Source organism: Mytilus trossulus, chromosome 14 (genome assembly GCF_036588685.1).
Source record: "Mytilus trossulus isolate FHL-02 chromosome 14, PNRI_Mtr1.1.1.hap1, whole genome shotgun sequence".
Taxonomy (NCBI): domain Eukaryota; kingdom Metazoa; phylum Mollusca; class Bivalvia; order Mytilida; family Mytilidae; genus Mytilus; species Mytilus trossulus.
Genome location: NC_086386.1, coordinates 58,342,379 through 58,360,290, shown reverse-complemented (window position 1 = coordinate 58,360,290; position 17,912 = coordinate 58,342,379). Strand labels below are relative to the sequence as shown.

At 30.9% G+C, this 17,912-nt stretch overlaps 1 protein-coding gene and 1 long non-coding RNA gene across 2 annotated transcripts; both read right to left on the bottom strand.

Annotated features, from left to right (window-relative positions):
* Positions 1–327: 327 nt before the first annotated feature.
* LOC134695805 (uncharacterized) lies at positions 328–2,803 on the bottom strand. The gene is made up of 3 exons (XR_010102851.1): positions 2,718–2,803; positions 1,178–1,259; positions 328–583 (listed from the first exon to the last, which is right to left on the bottom strand). It is a non-coding gene; the product is annotated as an uncharacterized LOC134695805 (long non-coding RNA).
* Positions 2,804–9,568: 6,765 nt separating this feature from the next.
* Positions 9,569–12,525, bottom strand: LOC134698133 (perlucin-like protein). Its single transcript, XM_063560423.1, has 5 exons — positions 12,429–12,525; positions 11,592–11,771; positions 10,933–11,015; positions 10,362–10,443; positions 9,569–10,007 (listed from the first exon to the last, which is right to left on the bottom strand). The coding sequence occupies exons 1-5, from the start codon at positions 12,487–12,489 to the stop codon at positions 9,778–9,780; spliced, it is 636 nt and encodes a 211-aa protein (XP_063416493.1). The 5' UTR covers positions 12,490–12,525; the 3' UTR covers positions 9,569–9,777.
* Between the last annotated feature and the right edge of the window lie 5,387 nt (positions 12,526–17,912).

Below are 17,912 nucleotides of genomic sequence, written 5' to 3'. Positions count from 1 at the left end.
GATACGACTAGGCGTTTCATGTTCATTTAACTCTTACAGTGCAATAACTTTTTTCAGAAGATATTCCTCCATGACTGGTAAAGAAAGTTAAGCGCTTCCTACATTTGTTTTTGTCCTATGCCCACACATTCTAAAACAACGTTTTTTATTGTTATGAGAATGAACCTGATTATAACCAATCATTTGTTCTAATCATAAACTGTTTTTTAAAATGACAATGAAAATTTTAAACGGTCCCCTTGAAACGGAGACAAAAAATGTTTAATTGTACACAGCTGATACACATTAAAATGCCTCTACGTTCTGAAAAAGAAGTCCTTATTTTTTTCAAAATACTGACCACAGACGAACACTCAATAGATACAACGTTCACATACATATCCTAGCAACGAGCGACATTCTTCATCATTCCATCCATACAATGTCTTTCTGCAATACTCTTTACAGTAATTGACACAATTTTCTTTATAAAACCCGTTAGGTTCTCCTAGTAACCAGTTGGTATAGTTAGTTCCAGAACCGTCTGAAATCCATTTCCATTGGCCTTCATTTGTAATATCATTTAATCCAATCCATGCATCATCTTAAATAAAGATTAACATGGTTGATACATGTACATGCGGTACTGAGTTATGATAGGAGCCTTTGGAGTAATTTTTACAAAAGGACATGCACATTTATAAGTAAAATGTAAGATGTACAATTTACTTTTTTTTTTCAATATTTGCTTTCACAAAATGGTGTTTATTTATGAATGAATGAGACCTGTAAGTAGTGCTTGATAATAGAAAAGGTAATATTTTCGATACGTCATACAATTTAACATTGTGTGAAATAAAGCTAATTCGGCAGTTGTAAGAATAACACTATTTATCGACAATGTTTTATCCATGTTGGCAAGGACTCAAACTATTACATATTATATAACATATGAATGCTGCTCAGATAAACTTTAAGTTATCATTTATCTTTCTTATAATGTCTCAAACATGATTTATATATATGATACATGTATATCAAGATCTCAAAAATTAAAAGACTATTGAAATATTTGTGTTTAGTTTATTAAGACCAGCTGTTAACGTGTTGATCTTAGCGCACGATGAACTCTATATGTGATTTTAACTGAAACATGTATAAGATATTTTGTTATTTTATGATCAATTTTTTTTTATACCTGTTAATTGAGATATCAACCATGTGTTTTCAAACTCATTCGCAATCTTTGCCAAATGCCCTCCATATTCTTCACAGTTAATCTGCAACAATAAAAATGTAGCTCACGGAGGGATTTTCTATTTTTACTTTAATTTGAGAGAATTGAACAACAAACCACTCACTCGTTTGTAAATACATCGTTGATGTATGAAATAAAAGTAAAATAAAAATAAAACACATCAGCAATGTCCGTGTACAATATTGCGCAAAGCGGAGTTGTGTATTAAATTAATTATTGGATCAATACGTGATTAGCACGTTTTGTTGAATACCTAACGATCTCAATCTACTCAATTTGCACTAGAGTATCGTAAAATACAGATTAAACCTCACAAATTCATTGATATTAAATATTTGTTACCATGTGAAGCAATATTAACATGCTTGATTTGTACATTTATTTCAGGTGGTAGGGGCTACAAAATAAGGACACATTTAAAAGCGCCGTATTTTTTTTACAATAATACTTATATATACTAAGATTTTAAACATTTACTTTCACGTCAAAATACTCCTCAAATAGTAACGAACTACATGATTATGCAAATGATATACTCTTATGTTCAGTGAAAAATGAAGTAGGTCCGTTTATATTTTGTTTAATCTCTTTTACTTATACCTTTTCACCAATAATCTTCATGAATTCTCCTCAACTATAAAATAATTCGACGAAAGTCTACTAATATCAGAATCTTCTACATCGATAACAAAGAGAAAATCCATCTAAACCCTACAAACATTAGAGATTCGCTTGAACTCAATAGCAGATAAACCGATTACATTCGTGTAGAAAATTCCCACTTATTTTTACATGTGATATCACGTTCAGGGAAGGGACTCTCATGGTTTCGTTGAATGCCAAAACAACTATTCTGAATGCATCTTAAGATATAGGAGGAACACAACCTTTATCTAGCCCCAATGTTATCTATAATAAGTTTTAACATTTCAAGCAAGCATTTCTATGTGTTTTTAGTTCAAATTAAATTGTAATCGAATCAAATCAAAAACCCTCCTTAGCCTGACTTGTGCTAACGCCTATATAACATATCTTAGGTTTCATAAAAGAGTACACGGGTTCTAAGACGTATGGTAGTACAACAAGGTGCTTTTGATATGAACAATAGGATAATAACACCCTCCTATCATTATTGCGTATATGAATATTTTCCAGCCGGGGCGTAGCGTATTCATTCAAAACTTTTTACCGGAAATGTTACTATTTGGAAATTCAAGTTCAAATCATCTCAGCGATACACGTTATTGTATAGCAAGATATTCCTACATGAAAAACGGCATAAGGGACATGCATCGTTTGAGGTTGAATCGATTCACATTTACGTTATTGGACACCTATGATTTTAAAATCGATTATAAGCGCTTTACATTATTAAAGTTCTAATATATGATAACATAGAACCAAGTTTAAGAACATATTATAGTATGTATTATAAACGTTTCTATGGAATGAATTTGCCATTTATGAAAACAAAACATACCACAGCTTGTTTCCAATTAACCTTTTCGTATACAAATAGATAGCATTTGTCTGAAACAAAGGTCCAGCCATCAAAGCATTTTTCTGAAACAGTATAGAAATACATTTAAACCATGCAGAACAAAACGTGATTCTTTCTGTAACTCTGTCTGTTTGTTTTTCGACTTGTAAATTTGTGTATCTTTATAATATTACTGCCTCTTTTTACTCAATTTGAGCAATTTGAGCAAATATGACATACACATACATAAGCCGAGTAATAATAAAACTACACAAACACAACCACTCGGTCCTCAACTAACTATACAACATGCTATCCGCTAAATTTTATTTATCATCATGTTATTTGTATTAATTTTGTAAATGGCTCTGTTATGTCTTTTTTAAACAACAGACTTCCCCTAAAACACAAGTAAACACTTTAATACAACATTTAACATAACTTCGTGTTCACAAGTAATGCATTGTTGTACTGTTCAGAAAAGTTAGGATTTTCCATGTTTACCATTTTACGGTTCTACTTATTTTTTTAATTTCATGTATTTATGGTTTTGTTGTAAAGGCGTAGGAGTCTGATTTTAAATACTTAACTTTAAAAATATTTTAATTATAAAATTAACTTTCTTCACATGTAGCATTACAATTTTATCTTTCACCACACATAACATTATAATCTTACTTTTATCAACGCAAGAAAACCAGCTTTCCCATTGCATTGAAGGCAGACAGTCTGAGAATGGTTTTCCATTCATTTCATAGTTATGTTTACATTTGAATTTGATTGCAGCTCCAATATTTCTATATGGTCCAAACTTTTCATCACTGACTGCATTGGGGGAAAACGGACTGTCAACACAGACTGAAAAAAATATTATAAAATATAGTATAAACATTGATATACCTATACCACAAATGTAACAGGAGTATTCAATAAAACAGTACTTACAGCATTGCACGATGCCTAATTGTGTGTATCAGTAACTTAAGTTCGGTCCATCTTATGATATGACACAAATTGCCTCGAAGAGATCTCTATAGTGGTGACAGGGTTATTTTTTGGATAAATGAATAAGAATATTAATTAACATAATTACGCAAACACAATTGGTCACCAAGTTAGTTGTAATGTAATTCTGTTCGACATGATAAAGATTACCCCACCATTAACGTGTTAGTCTGGATAAACATAGAATATTCAAAGGACAACAAAAATTGACGTAGTTTTCAATGACAACATTTTCTTAAGTCTTAGGGTTTTGTATCGCTAAACAAGAAAATACAAACAGACAAAAAATAGTACACAAGACACAACATAGAAACTATGGATTTAGCAACACGAAGCCCACCAAAAACTAGGTGCTCATGTAGGGTAAACATATCCTGTTAAACATGTGGCACACATAGTGTAGCTCATTTTATTACAGACCGGGTAAATTGTCTAAGTCAGTAAACTACATTCATCCACAGTAAGGGGATTGTAGTAACAATACAAGGGACATATCTGATATCATCTGTGGAATGAATGTTCCATTACGTTCGATAACTGAAGTACGGAAAGAAAACTAGAATAACATTGACTTTCTATTCTTTCTTCTTTCTTCTGGAAAATGAAATTATTTTCATTATCAATCCACTCTATTACCTTTATACCATATTCTTTCCAATATCACCTTTAAGTATCATTAAATTCCTTTTCTGAGGAATTGATCGACGTTAATTAGGATATGAAATACATGTTTTATGCAATTTCATAATTATATTCAAAAATATGTTTTAGTTGCTGTGTTTTTATCGATTCCAGGCTATGCACATGTCCATGTTCTGTTCTAATTTTATTTAAAAAAAAAATACTACTTAATGATTGTTCACAAGTTGTCTGTCTTTAATACTAACATAATGCCAAAAAATGAATTAGAACTATATCTTTTTTTGTATACTTCGACGCATAAACGATCTGACCAGCCTATGTAATTAAAGAGGAGCGTGTAAGTTTAAAAATCATCATGCATTTGTATAACATGTTTAAGTATACATTAAAAAAAATCGTATTTGCAGGATGGTATGAAACTTACATGCAGGTTCACATTTCCAATTTGCACCGTCGAAAAAACATTTCTCTCCATTTTTACAGGTATGACCTGTACATTCCCCTGCTATGCTCTGTAATAAAATAAATATCACAAAATAACTAATCCGTGGAAAGAATAGTTATTATTCTTTATGATGCAAAGTGATGTTCATGACGATTGCTTAAATAATCGAATATTGTTTAAAGTTCCTATGGTATATTGTGCTATGGTATGGTCGTCAGTAATTGTTAGTGGAAACTTGAATGCCCGGAGAGAACAAATATCCTTTGATGAAAAATATGACAACAATTGATTACGTTGACATGCTAGTGATCTAGTAGGTCCACTACTCATATCACTTGGACACCCTGAGTAAATGTTAAACAGTAACTAAGTGTAATACCAAAAAAAATATCAATAAAATAGGATAAATCCAGTAACTACTTATATTATATAAAAAAAAAGTATAAGAAAAATGGTGATTTCTCAATGTTTTTAGTGTTAAATGTTTTAATATGATTTAATTCAATGATTCATTATTTGTCATTCCGTTTAATTTATCATTTAGCAATGTATTTTAAATTCCAGAAGCTTCAGTATGTTCGTTACAGTCCTAAAACTATTGGTACGAAGCAAACATATTTGTAATTGATAGTTACTATATGGAACTTAATTTCTTGCAATTATCTTTATTTTGAAACATCGCGTTGATAACGCAGTAAGTAGTGCTGTTTTCAGTGGTCTCTGAACCTGGTTATGAGATCCGGAAGATATAGATTAAAATGGGCGTCATGTATCAAGTACATGTAAATAATTACATTAATTAAAACCCCATTTAATTGGAATGTAAATGCTGACAAATAAGACTTAAATCATCACATACATAATTGATCTTAATGCATATACATGAACTCATTAGGTATGCATATCAATACGTAGTGGAGACGATTATATACATTTTAAATCGTACATGATACTGATTGTTGTCAATAGTTATCAAAGGTAACAGGATTTCAAGTGTTGATATCCAGTTTAAAAACCCGGTTCATTTTGTGCTGATATCCATCGGGAGATGTATTTTGATATTGCTTTACCTTTAATACTCTCATAGTACACACTCATTTGTGTTATATATACATTAAGTTAGTGATCTAAATGCATAAAAGATAATTCAAATCGATCGATTTTATTTCGCCAAATTTAAATTTCGAATTCATCGGTCAATTTTCATAGAAAAAATCACTTTGACCTTTAATTTTAGTATGTGTAACTAGTAAAATAATCATAAACGTTTAACCCTCAGCTTCAAAACAAGTCTTACACGCCACTTTGTCATTCATCAAATAACATAAGTGTAGGCATCATTTATTTCAGATTTAAAAAAAACAACAGTTAAATCCCAAATATCACAAACAGACAGGTGTTAAATGGACTAATTTCTAGCATGAAAATTTTTACTATATACTACTTAGATTACAATTTTTTTTTGTATCAGACGATGGTGAGAACACAAGATTATGATCTCAATACACGGTATAAGAAAACTGCACCGTATATATCTGTATTGTAACGAGAACTTGCACATTGTACATCAAAGAAATACTATAACCAATTATTATATCAACAGACTTTTTGAAGTTACATACTTGTACGATACTGTAAATTAAGAACTGTTTGCGAAAAATGCAACAGGGTTATACTCGCAAGAAAGTAAACTCGTATTATGAATTTTCTTTAGTCATATGAATTCAACAGGAATTTTTTCTCAAAATCGCAAACACTAACATCGTATTTCAGTCATAAAAATAATTTCTGAATTTGCAGTACCTCGAAAAAACATAAATGTATCGTGTTAATGTAGAATCGGTCTATAAACGGGTAAAGTGCGAACTATTACTAACGAATAATAAAAGTAAATGTAGCAGAACTGAAAATATCATTTGCATTCTTCTAGATAATTTTATATCATAGTCCTTATTTCCACTGCAATACACTTGACACTCACGATCGTTCTACACATGATAAGATGTTGTAGGATAGAGAATGCAAAAATATGAAAAGTAAAAGAACTAGGCAATTACCTACAAATTAAGACACAATGTGACACTTCAAAGACTAAAACAATTTAATGCGACGGAATGCATAAGAAGAAACTCACTGCTGAAGAATTTGAGCTTGTTATTTTACAATTTGAGAAGGAACTTTCAAATTGTAATTGTCTTTGAAAATTATTATTGCATCCATTATCAGATCCTGCATGTACATATACTTTGGTAAAAGGTTATCTAAAAAATGCAAAATAATATTTCCAGTTTGGCTTCATTTATTTCTATTACCATGACGTTTATAACGACCAACAATTTTTTTTTTACTAAACTGAATCAATGACCCAGTTTCATATGTAATAAAACTTGTTGAACCTCTTTTTGAATCTTGTTCTTAATACATGTACATTTGTATTAAATGTCATCTTTTGTGTTTATCAACTTACTAAATTAGTTATGTAGAACAAAAAAAAACAATACTAAAAAAAGGAATATATACCGTATAGCGGGTTATTTTCGCGAGTGTAAAATTTCGCGATTTTCATTGAATAAGGTATACGAAAAATTTTGGCGGTTATTATTTTGGCGGATTCATCATTTTAACATAACCTTTGCATGTACACTTTTAAATTGGCGGAATTTATTTTGGCGATTTTGTTCTATCCGCGAAAATAAGCGAAAATTTACACCCCGGGAAAATAACCCGCTATACGGTATTAGGTATCTGAAATTATAGCAGCTTACCTCGTTCCATGTTTTGATTGCACTGTAGACACAGTCTATCTCAGTAGTCAGTTCTTTTAACTCCCCAAGTATATCACACATCAACCACAGCTGTCTATAATTAATACCAGTACAGTGTGACGTTATCATACATTCTTTCACACATTCAAGCATACTTATACGAATCAGTCGTCGAAGTATATCAGTAGATTGGCATTTCTCAAACTGTAAAACACCCGGATGCCTTATACTTTGTTTCCAACAATCTAAGTTATCTTTATAGCACACATTTGTTAATCCAAGCCCGCCAGATATCCACATCAAATACATGTGTATGTATGAAAAACCCTTCATTCTATTTATTCAAATCCAGGAGGCGTAATTAACAAGCTCCGATGTGACTGTCTGTTCTGATCAGAAAAATATATAATTGATTTTTTGGAAAACTTTATTGTTTCTTTGTTCTCATTGATTTGCGATATCATGTGCAGTGTCCATAAAACAATCTTACTAATAATTTATGAAGTAAATTATTTAAGTCTCTTCTAAAATGGAATCCAAGACTGTTCATTTGTCTTTAGTCTTTTTAAATTCTCTGATGTTAAAAAACATGAAGGAAAATCAAAACAAAAATCAAAACAAAAGAAGAAAGTAAAACTATCTGTTTATTATGAAATATCAAAATCGGAAATTCAAACAATTCAAACGAAAAAAAAAAACAACTGACAAAGTGTTATATTTTGGATTTGGTACATATGTTTACTTGTTTATCAAAACTTTATGAACATTTGATTATATTTTGTCAAATATCACACATTGGTATGCGATATTAGGTATTCAACAGAACAGAAATCTCCTTCATGCTTGGAAATCATTTCAGTTAAAAGATGTGATTTTTGCAGACAATCAATTTTTAAAAACGAATTCCCCTTTCACATTTCACATTTGAATATGATATAATTCAGCTGCACACCGTAATGCTAGCACATAACCTATAACGATATTGAATGAATTATGTCAATTTCTTTATATTTGTATCTGTAAAAAAATCATGATTTGATATTGATGAAATGTGTATTCACAATAACGATATTCTCTCTTAACTGTATGACTTTAATTAAATCGAATGTTTGCCATTATATGTCATGACAGGTGATGAATACAAAAAAAAAGAAATAGAATAAAACACAAAGATATTTCACATCGTTATATTTGGTGAACATAATTTCAAATAACCTCCTATGTTCATTTCCTTTATTCATGGGCCCATTATAAGTGTACCACAATAATTCTAGTACTTAGGTAGTTATTAAAGTAGAAAAAACTGGAAAGGTCGTTTCAAATTTGCACATCAGTCATCTTGAATACGCATATTGGTTGCGGTCAGTGGCCGATGTCACAAACATATTATAATATGAAACCGTTTTTTTTTATGTATATAAAACATTAAAAGTGATGTGATCAGTTTAACGATTTTTATTCAGCCTGAACATGCAAAGATAATACTGCCTACAAAGCGATATAACTCTTGTTCATTTACAAAGTAAAACAAGACTTTTTAACAAGTGGACCATTTTCTAGTCCTTGAAATTAGGTTTTACCAACCGTTTTCATCATCTTTATCAGGAATGTATGTGCAATGTCAGGAATATGGTTGGTTGATAAAGTGAAACATTTGATTTTGTCAAATTATCTCAATTCCTCTGGTTTAATCGAACGTTAGTAATATTGAAACCTTTTAAAGACCTGTATAGTGATAGAATATTCATACACTGAACAAAGATCATCTAAGTACACCCTTGAAACACGAATGTTTTCAATGTAAACCATTAGAGACATAACAAGAACATACAATATCCACCCCTATCAGAAAAAAGATTATTTGTTTTTTTATTTTATCAGCCATTTCAGGTCAGTTACACAAACATATTAATCAAACTCATATGGTGCGTTACACTTTTGGCTTGACTCTTTTTAGGTCTACAAACAGAAGAATAAGGTTAGCGCATCGGATACCCATGATTTATTAGGCTCTAATTTCGATTTATGGCAGTGAACTAGATGATGACTTATCATTCGTATTATGTTATAACTGTCAATTCTGATGACATATAATATTGAAACGTTCGTCCTGAAAAATACGGACACACAAGTTTTTTTCTGGTCAAATGCCTCTCCTTGTATAAAACAAATAATTGTTTAAATGACGCGAACAGACGACCACTCAATTAGGATGGCGTTCGCATACATATCCTAGGAGCATTTTGCATCTTGTATCATTCCAACCATAAAATGTCTTTCCACAATAGTTTTTACAGTAATTAGCACAGTTTTCCTCTGTTCCGCCGTTTGGTTCAGCAGATAACCAATTTGTATAGTTAAGGGGTGAATTATCTGAAATCCATCGCCATTGGCCTTCATTTTCAATATCGTTCAATCCAATCCATACACTATCTGCAAAAGATACAAGCTTCATGCATGACGTTTAAGTGAAAACGGGATCTTCAAACGTTTAAGTGAAATGCTCTCTGTTTTAATAAACCTGTGCTTTCACGGATTAATATGCGTATCCGTTTTCGAAAGTTTAGAAGCACCATAAGGTAAACAAGATATTTTGGTCTAGATATACAATCATCCAATGTTTTCTTTTAAGTTGTAAGAATAACCTAATGAAATATACATGTTTGCATTCTTTGTCAACCATATAAAACGGTTTAATGTCATTTGTATCTAAAAGATGTTTATGCATTACTTATAGAATGTGTCGATCATGTTTCTCTTTCATCGAGATGGTTTCAAAGGTTTTACCTGTTAATTGTGAAATCAGCCATGAATCTTCTATCTCATTCTCAACCTTTGCCAATTGTCCATCATATTCTTCACATTTAGTCTACAATGATACACATGCAGCTTGAATAGAGATTTTACAACTTTATTTTGTTCCTTATCGTTCACGTCACGAAGAAAAATGACTATATACATATCTTAGACACAACTTTCTGAAAACATTTCATAAGATTGTTCAAATATCGTCATTAAATCGACGTCAGATAAACAGATTCCAATATTTCTAATTTCAAATCCCGACAATTCAATTTCAATACATAAAAGGCTACGCAAGCCTCGCGCTTCATATAAGTGGAATATTATTTTTTCAACAAGGACAACAAAGAAATTAAAAATCCTTTCGGTTAAAATTTATACGTAGATTTCATCTAATTCACATAGTTTACACTATTAACTTTGAAATAAACATCAGCATATATCGCACATATTTACATTGAAAATGATAGATACAGACGAACACATTCAAGAAGTAGATCATCGATAATTAGTACTTATGTCTATTGATACGTAAGTTCCGATTTAAGTAACATACCACAGCTTCTTCCCAAACAATTTTTTCATACACAATCATAAAACATTTTTTAGAAACAAAGCTCCATCCATCAGAACATGTTCCTGAAAAAGTAGATAACTCGATTTAGAATATGAAACATAAAAGATAATAATATTATATTCTTTATTACAGAACTATTGCTGAATTATCAATATAAATATGATATAATATAATAATTTAAACAAATAACAATAAACGAGATTTCTGCGTAATTATTAATTAATGGCAAATGCTGTAACATATTTTCAACTGTTAATTGTTTTGTATACTGTTTTCGTTTTGATAGTTATAAGTTAATACACTTAATTGTTATTTTGCCTCTCTTTTACGCGTTTCAATTTTCCTAGAAGTTTTCTGCAGATTTCAATATTTCTATAAAAACAAGAAACGCACATATATAGTTCCAACCACCAGCAACTATGCATGTCCAAACTAATAAAGGTATGAGTTTGATTCAGTTAGTGAACTCTCACTTTTTTATAATACAAAAACGATACTTGTGTCTTTGTAATATTAACATATTATAAATTACCTAGTCAGTTTCATTTCGGTTCACGGCATTCGGCTCTCCGATTAATAAGAATGGTTATGTTAAATTAGTTAAACGAAACACATCGCATTTCAACATAAACAAATACCTTTCATCACACATAAGAACCTGTTTTCCCATTTTCCTGTAGGCTGACATTCTGCATATGGTCGTCCTTTCAGTTCATAACCTTGTTCACATTTGAATTTAACTGCAGCTCCAATATTTCTATATAAACCAAATCTTTCAGCACTGACTGCATTGCTGGCATATGGACTATCAACGCAAACTGTATAATTATACAAAAACAAACAAATAGATAGTAACAAGATGAAAGTAATATCATATTTTTTACACGAATACAAAACAGACCATTGCATAGTGTTTATTTTTAGATATGATTAACATAGTTCGTCCTATAATTTGATTAAAGATAATCTTCCTCGCAACGCTATGTCTAAAATGGAACATCCATTGATTGTATAAAACAATTAAGTTATTCAGTTTGAGATGAGCCATGTTGCCTCCCCTTTGTCGTTTATATATGAATCACCTCCTTACTACACTTTATGCATTTATGTGAGAATAACTTATTAAATTTGATGTGTTTACATGACTAGAAATGATCTGTTTGTCTTTAAAGTGAAATAACCACATTCGCTTTAATTTTCATATTTTAGGTTTTAAATAAAAGTAAAACATTTCGTACATGCTGGAGAGTATTAAAGTTGTTCCCAACTTTTATAACATACAATGCAGGTTCGAAAAAGCAAAACTGAATAGGAGTTATCTTTTCTGATATACACTCTGAAAAACACTATGATAGGCCCGTATATAGGAAAATAATCAAACAAGCTTATTTTTCTTAACTCAACTAACTCCATTATTAATGAGAATAATATACAAACCATATATTTTATATTACCGTGAAGGTTAAACTACTTACATGCAGGTTCACATTTCCGATTTTCACCGTCGAAATAACATTTCTCTCCATTGTTACACATATGGAATTCACACTGACCTGCAATGCCCTATAATGTTCATTACCATTTATTCATAGTTGAATAACGATACATATGTTATTGTAGAAACAGATAATATTAAATTCATTTGGGGTTCTTGGGGGCGAGCTTTCTATAATGTTCATTGACATTAATTTATAGTTAAATAATGATACCTATGTCATAGTAGAAAATATAATATTAAACTTATTTTGGATTTTTGAGGACGACCTTTCTAAATTGATTAATCTAAATAACTATATTAGTATCCTGTATACACTTAAGTTGTGAGATCAAACTCTGACATCTAGACGGATTGAGACATCCATCAAAATAAGTCTCTACCTGTACTGTAATACCTGTGCTCAATTCCAATCATTATTGGCTCCGTTTAGCAATTTTCATTTCTTAGACAACTATTGGTCGTTTTTTTCGGGTACTTAAATGTCTTGTAGCATTGAAAATTAACCACAATCAAATAGCAAATAGTCATTAGACTTTAGTGAAGTACTAAACAGTCAATTAATCGCTATCAAACAATTTGGGTTTATATTTTCATTATCCCTGGATTAAAATAGATATATCACTTGAATTAATAGTGTGAGTTACAGAGGATTTATTCGACGATGACATGTATTTCGTTATCAGTGCTTTGAATTTAAATCCTGAACAAATGTATAATTTAGGTGTTTGAAAGCTCTTTATTGGTTCCTACATGTCCAGGCTTAAAATAAATATTGGTGATCGTTCCTGACAAACACAAATCATAAAAGGCGCTCCTCTTGACACACCACAATTGTAAACGAAGCTGTCTTGTTTATCCCAAAACGTATGAAGTGTCGATTTTAAATTATTAATCCGTTAGCCGTTCGTCAAATCATTTGAATCATAGTGGACGTAAAGTACTTGTTAAGGAAGTTATATGTCAGACTGAAACATGACAACCATACACGATGGGCCTGTGGTAATATACATGGTGACACATACGAAGTCAACTCATTCAATTTGTCATTAATCTTATGATAGAATTTAGAAATATACATGGAAAACTTGGTAATATATCATACATTAAGTTAATGTGTTCGTACAGTATAGGTATCTAGTGTGGTGCAAGTCTATACCGACGGATAAATATAATGTATATGATGTATACTGTTTGGATTATTTTCTTTTATAAAGAGTAAGTACTTGATACATTCTAATCTGTGATATGAAACAAACTGAGGGACCAGAAAAAAAGCAGGATGTCGGAATACACAGATTTTTTCTGCAACGATATGTATATTTTGGAACCCTGAAAATGTGTCGCTAAAAGCAGATGTTGGAATACTAGGACTCAGATGTCGAATCAGGCATCTTACACTGTACTTAGAACATATAAACTCAAACTCCATTTTGGTTTTGTTTGTATTTTTAATAGTTTAAAAATGAAACCCAAAAAACGCTCACTTGCATTTAATCAATTAAATATGTAGAACCCGTCGTTCTAGTTATATGAAACGATTCACACATAAATCGTGAAACAGACGTTTTTTTTTTACTTTGATACATACTAACGTGTATTACTCAGATTCCAAACACGTATATCGTTGAGGTTTATAGTTGTGTATATCAAACGGACAACTTTCGGTGCAACTCCTATGTTGGACATTTACAAGTACAAAAATGTAAAAAAAAAAAATTATAAGCCAACGACAAAGATCATTGCATATGCAAAGTGATCTGTGTCATTTATATAGTGTGAATATGTGACATCGGTTAAGGTGCTTATTATGCTTATAGCAACCACAATAGTGTATTGTTATTTCGAATTAGAGACCCTGTTTCATATGAAATATAAGATTCGAAAACATTTGATATGTGATTACTCGCTTTCTTAAGGTACACGCATTTAATATTAAATATCAGTACTGTGTGTTAAACTAATGATTATGTTCCCATTATCAAAATCATTAGGCAGAATACAAAACAACACGAAATACTCGAAGAAAAATGTTAAAGACTTTTATTTTTATAGACACAGACATACCAGGCTTAGCACTATTGGGTATCTGAATCAAGTACCTTTTTTTCGTGTGCTTGAAAAATACAAAAATATTGCATTATAAGTTCCAGTTTCATTTATAATTTGAAAATCTTTATCCCTTAATCATGAATCTGATTTATGATTTGAATTTCTAAGTTGCATTTATCTTGTATGTTCTAGAAACTTATATAGACACGTATTTTTTTCACATTACTTTTGGAAAGAGTTAAGGTGTACAGTACGAACTCTTTGTTTATATTTTTTTAGATTCCAAAATGTAATCAGCCAAACGAAGTTTAAGAAACACGCATTAGAACAAAACACTTTTTGAAATAAGCATTTAAAGCAAAGACAATAACAACCAAAACCAAGGTGTTAACAAAGACTAAAAAAAACCAAAGGACATGTACATCAACAGTTAAATAATAAATAAGAAACACCACGAACTCCACTCAAAACCGGGAGTGAAATCAGGTGCTCCGGAAGGGTAATCAAAATATGTTAACTCCACGGATGACCTTTAATTCCTTTGACTTCTCTGGGATTTGAGTTGTACAGTTGTTTATGGTTTTTGAAATGTTTTTTGACTGTCGTTTGCCAATTTGTTCGGGTTTTGTTTGTTTCTGTTTCTTTTTTTATTAAATCCTTGATTTTTTTCCTTGATTTTTTTTTTTTATTAAATTATTGATTCTTCTCTGACCTTCTTTTTTTTTTATTAAATCAATGATTCTTCCTTGACCTTTTTTTTTGTTATTAAATCATTGATTACCTCCCTGACCTTATTATATACAAATATTCAAACTGGAAGTTATTTGAATTGTATTTCAATGTAGTACTGTTTGGTCTAAATTTTAAAATTTCATACAATGATTATTAAAAAAAACACAATAAAATAGACAATAGAAAACCAATAGAAATACAACTAAGACAACCACAGAAACTAATGCTTACAACAACAAACAAGGGATAAGGAAGAAACAAAACAGATAAAAAAACCGGAAAAATATGATATACGAAAGAGAAATACTCATTAATAACCAATGATTTCTATTCACTTCTGAGTCATTGAAAATTTAATGTGACTTGGCCTCTTTTAGTATGACCTTTATTTCTTATAGTATTAAACTTACCCTGTCCCATGTTTTTATTGCACTGTAAACACAGTTCATTTCAAGAGTCAGATCTTGTGTATCTCCAAGTATGTCACACATAAGCCACATATGTCTATAATTAATACCAGTGCAATTAGACGTTATCATACATTCTGTCACACATTCAAGCATACTTATACGAAACAATCGTCTTAGTATGTCAGTGGATTGGCTTCTTCCAAACTGTAAAACACCCGGTTGTCTTATATTTTGTTTCCAACAGTCTAAGTTATCTTTATGACATACAGCTTTTAATCCAACAACACAATAATTTGACATCAAACAAATTTGTAAAACAGAAAGAACCTTCATTTTTTCAAGTTGCCAATGAAAAAAACAATTTCTGTATATTAGTGCGACTTTGTGCTCTGTTTGGAACATATAATTGATTTTTGGATAAACTTTTATTTTATTTTATTTAATGATCATTGATTGGTCTTATCATGTACGCATATTATTTGTAAAAGCCATGAAAGATAAAGCATATCATATTTGTTGATAATCAATCTAACCAATAATTCATGAAGTAAAGCATTAAATATCTTTCAAAATGGAACCCAATATGTCTTAATATTCTGAAATCTTCGACATATTTCCCGATGTTTAATGGTGTCTATGTCCTCAGTTAAGATATGATGCACACTTTGTAAGTGTTTGATACGTATAAGTATGCGATAATATGGCCCGAGAACACAATTATTTCGTAGTGCATTTCTTTTAGACAATACATTCAAATTAAAAAAATCGCACCAGCTCTTTCTCAAAAAGATTTGTACAGTGTAGTGTACTACCAGAGAGACAAATAATATCAAAATTATAGAAATTTCTACCAGCTCTAACTCAAAATATTGACAATTCTGTGTTAAAGGGGTGTAAAATTCAGGTTGACAGCTTCAGACGTGATAACATTTGACCTTTTTGAACTGGACCAAATCACTACTTAACATAAAGATTCAGCACCCAAATTGTTTAAACATGTAATTACACCCCCCTACTTAATATTATACGCATTTAATATAAAAAAATAAATTGGGAAAGTGTATCAAATAAAACATGCAAGTTATACACTGTTTACACTGAGGACTATATTATTAAACAACGAAAACCAAAGGACGATAACTGTGTCCTTGGACCATATGCATCAAAACAATACATCCTTGCAATATATTAGGTTGGTACATCTTCTTTTTTGGTAGACATTCATCATTTTAACAATACTTTCTCCTTTTACACTTGGTATACTAATGTAATTTAGCTGCACAATGCTAGTTGAACACATTTTAAATAAGATATATGAATACGTGTACTTTATTCTAGTTTTAATTCTTGATATGAAATTGAGAAAATTTTAATTTAAGATAACTGCATTCATCATAGATATAGGAAGATGTGGTGTGAGTGCCAATGAGACAACTCTCCATCCAAATAACAATTTAAAAAATAAACCATTATAGGTTAAAGTACGGCCTTCAACACGGAGCCTTGGCTCACACCGAACAACAAGCTATAAAGGGCCCCAAAATTACTAGGGTAAAACCATTCAAACGGGAAAACCAACGGTCTAATCTATATAAACAAAACGAGAAACGAGAAACACGTATATAATACATAAACAAACGACAACTACTGTACATCAGATTCCTGACTTAGGATCATCCTCGTTTTGATATTAATGATCTCGAATGTATTACAACACAAGGTACGAAACAAAAAACCTCGATTGTTATGTTTAATCGATAACCCATATTTTGACATGTTTTACCTGTTATTAATGTTTGTTTTGATTACACATGTTGTCAATATAATGGATTTTGATACGAATGTCATACCAGTGAGGGATTTAATCATATTTAGAACAAGGGTTTAGCCCACATTGTTTCCAAAAAAAAAAATGCCGGTAACAAGTCAGGAATTTGACAGTTGTTAAATAAAGGATACTACAGATACAGTTAAGTCTGTCTCATGTCTTGACTAACATCTAGAAATTTACAATAAGGGTCGGTTGAAAACAAAACTTTACGATCAAAGAGATCCGCTTCCCAATTGTGAGCTTTCCATTTCTATGTATCAGCTTTCAAACATAGCCTGCATACGGAGTAAATATCTCCCAATTGACACAATATTCCGGGCTTGTATTTCCTATCATTATTTGCCTGATAGAGGATTGCTGCTCTGAAGGAAGCTATTAAACCAGCATTTCCAAATGGTGAAGTTGAAATCAATCATCCCTTCGTACGGACGCCATCGCG

Coding starts and splice junctions, on each gene's coding strand:
- LOC134698133 (XM_063560423.1), bottom strand. CDS start 12,489: ATGTGTAACAATGGAGAGAAATGTTATTTCGACGGTGAAAATCGGAAA. Junction 10,444..10,932: donor TTGTTTGGGAAGAAGCTGTG/GTATGTTACTTA, acceptor GTATCATTGTAG/ACTAAATGTGAAGAATATGA. Junction 10,008..10,361: donor GCTGATTTCACAATTAACAG/GTAAAACCTTTG, acceptor TATCTTTTGCAG/ATAGTGTATGGATTGGATTG.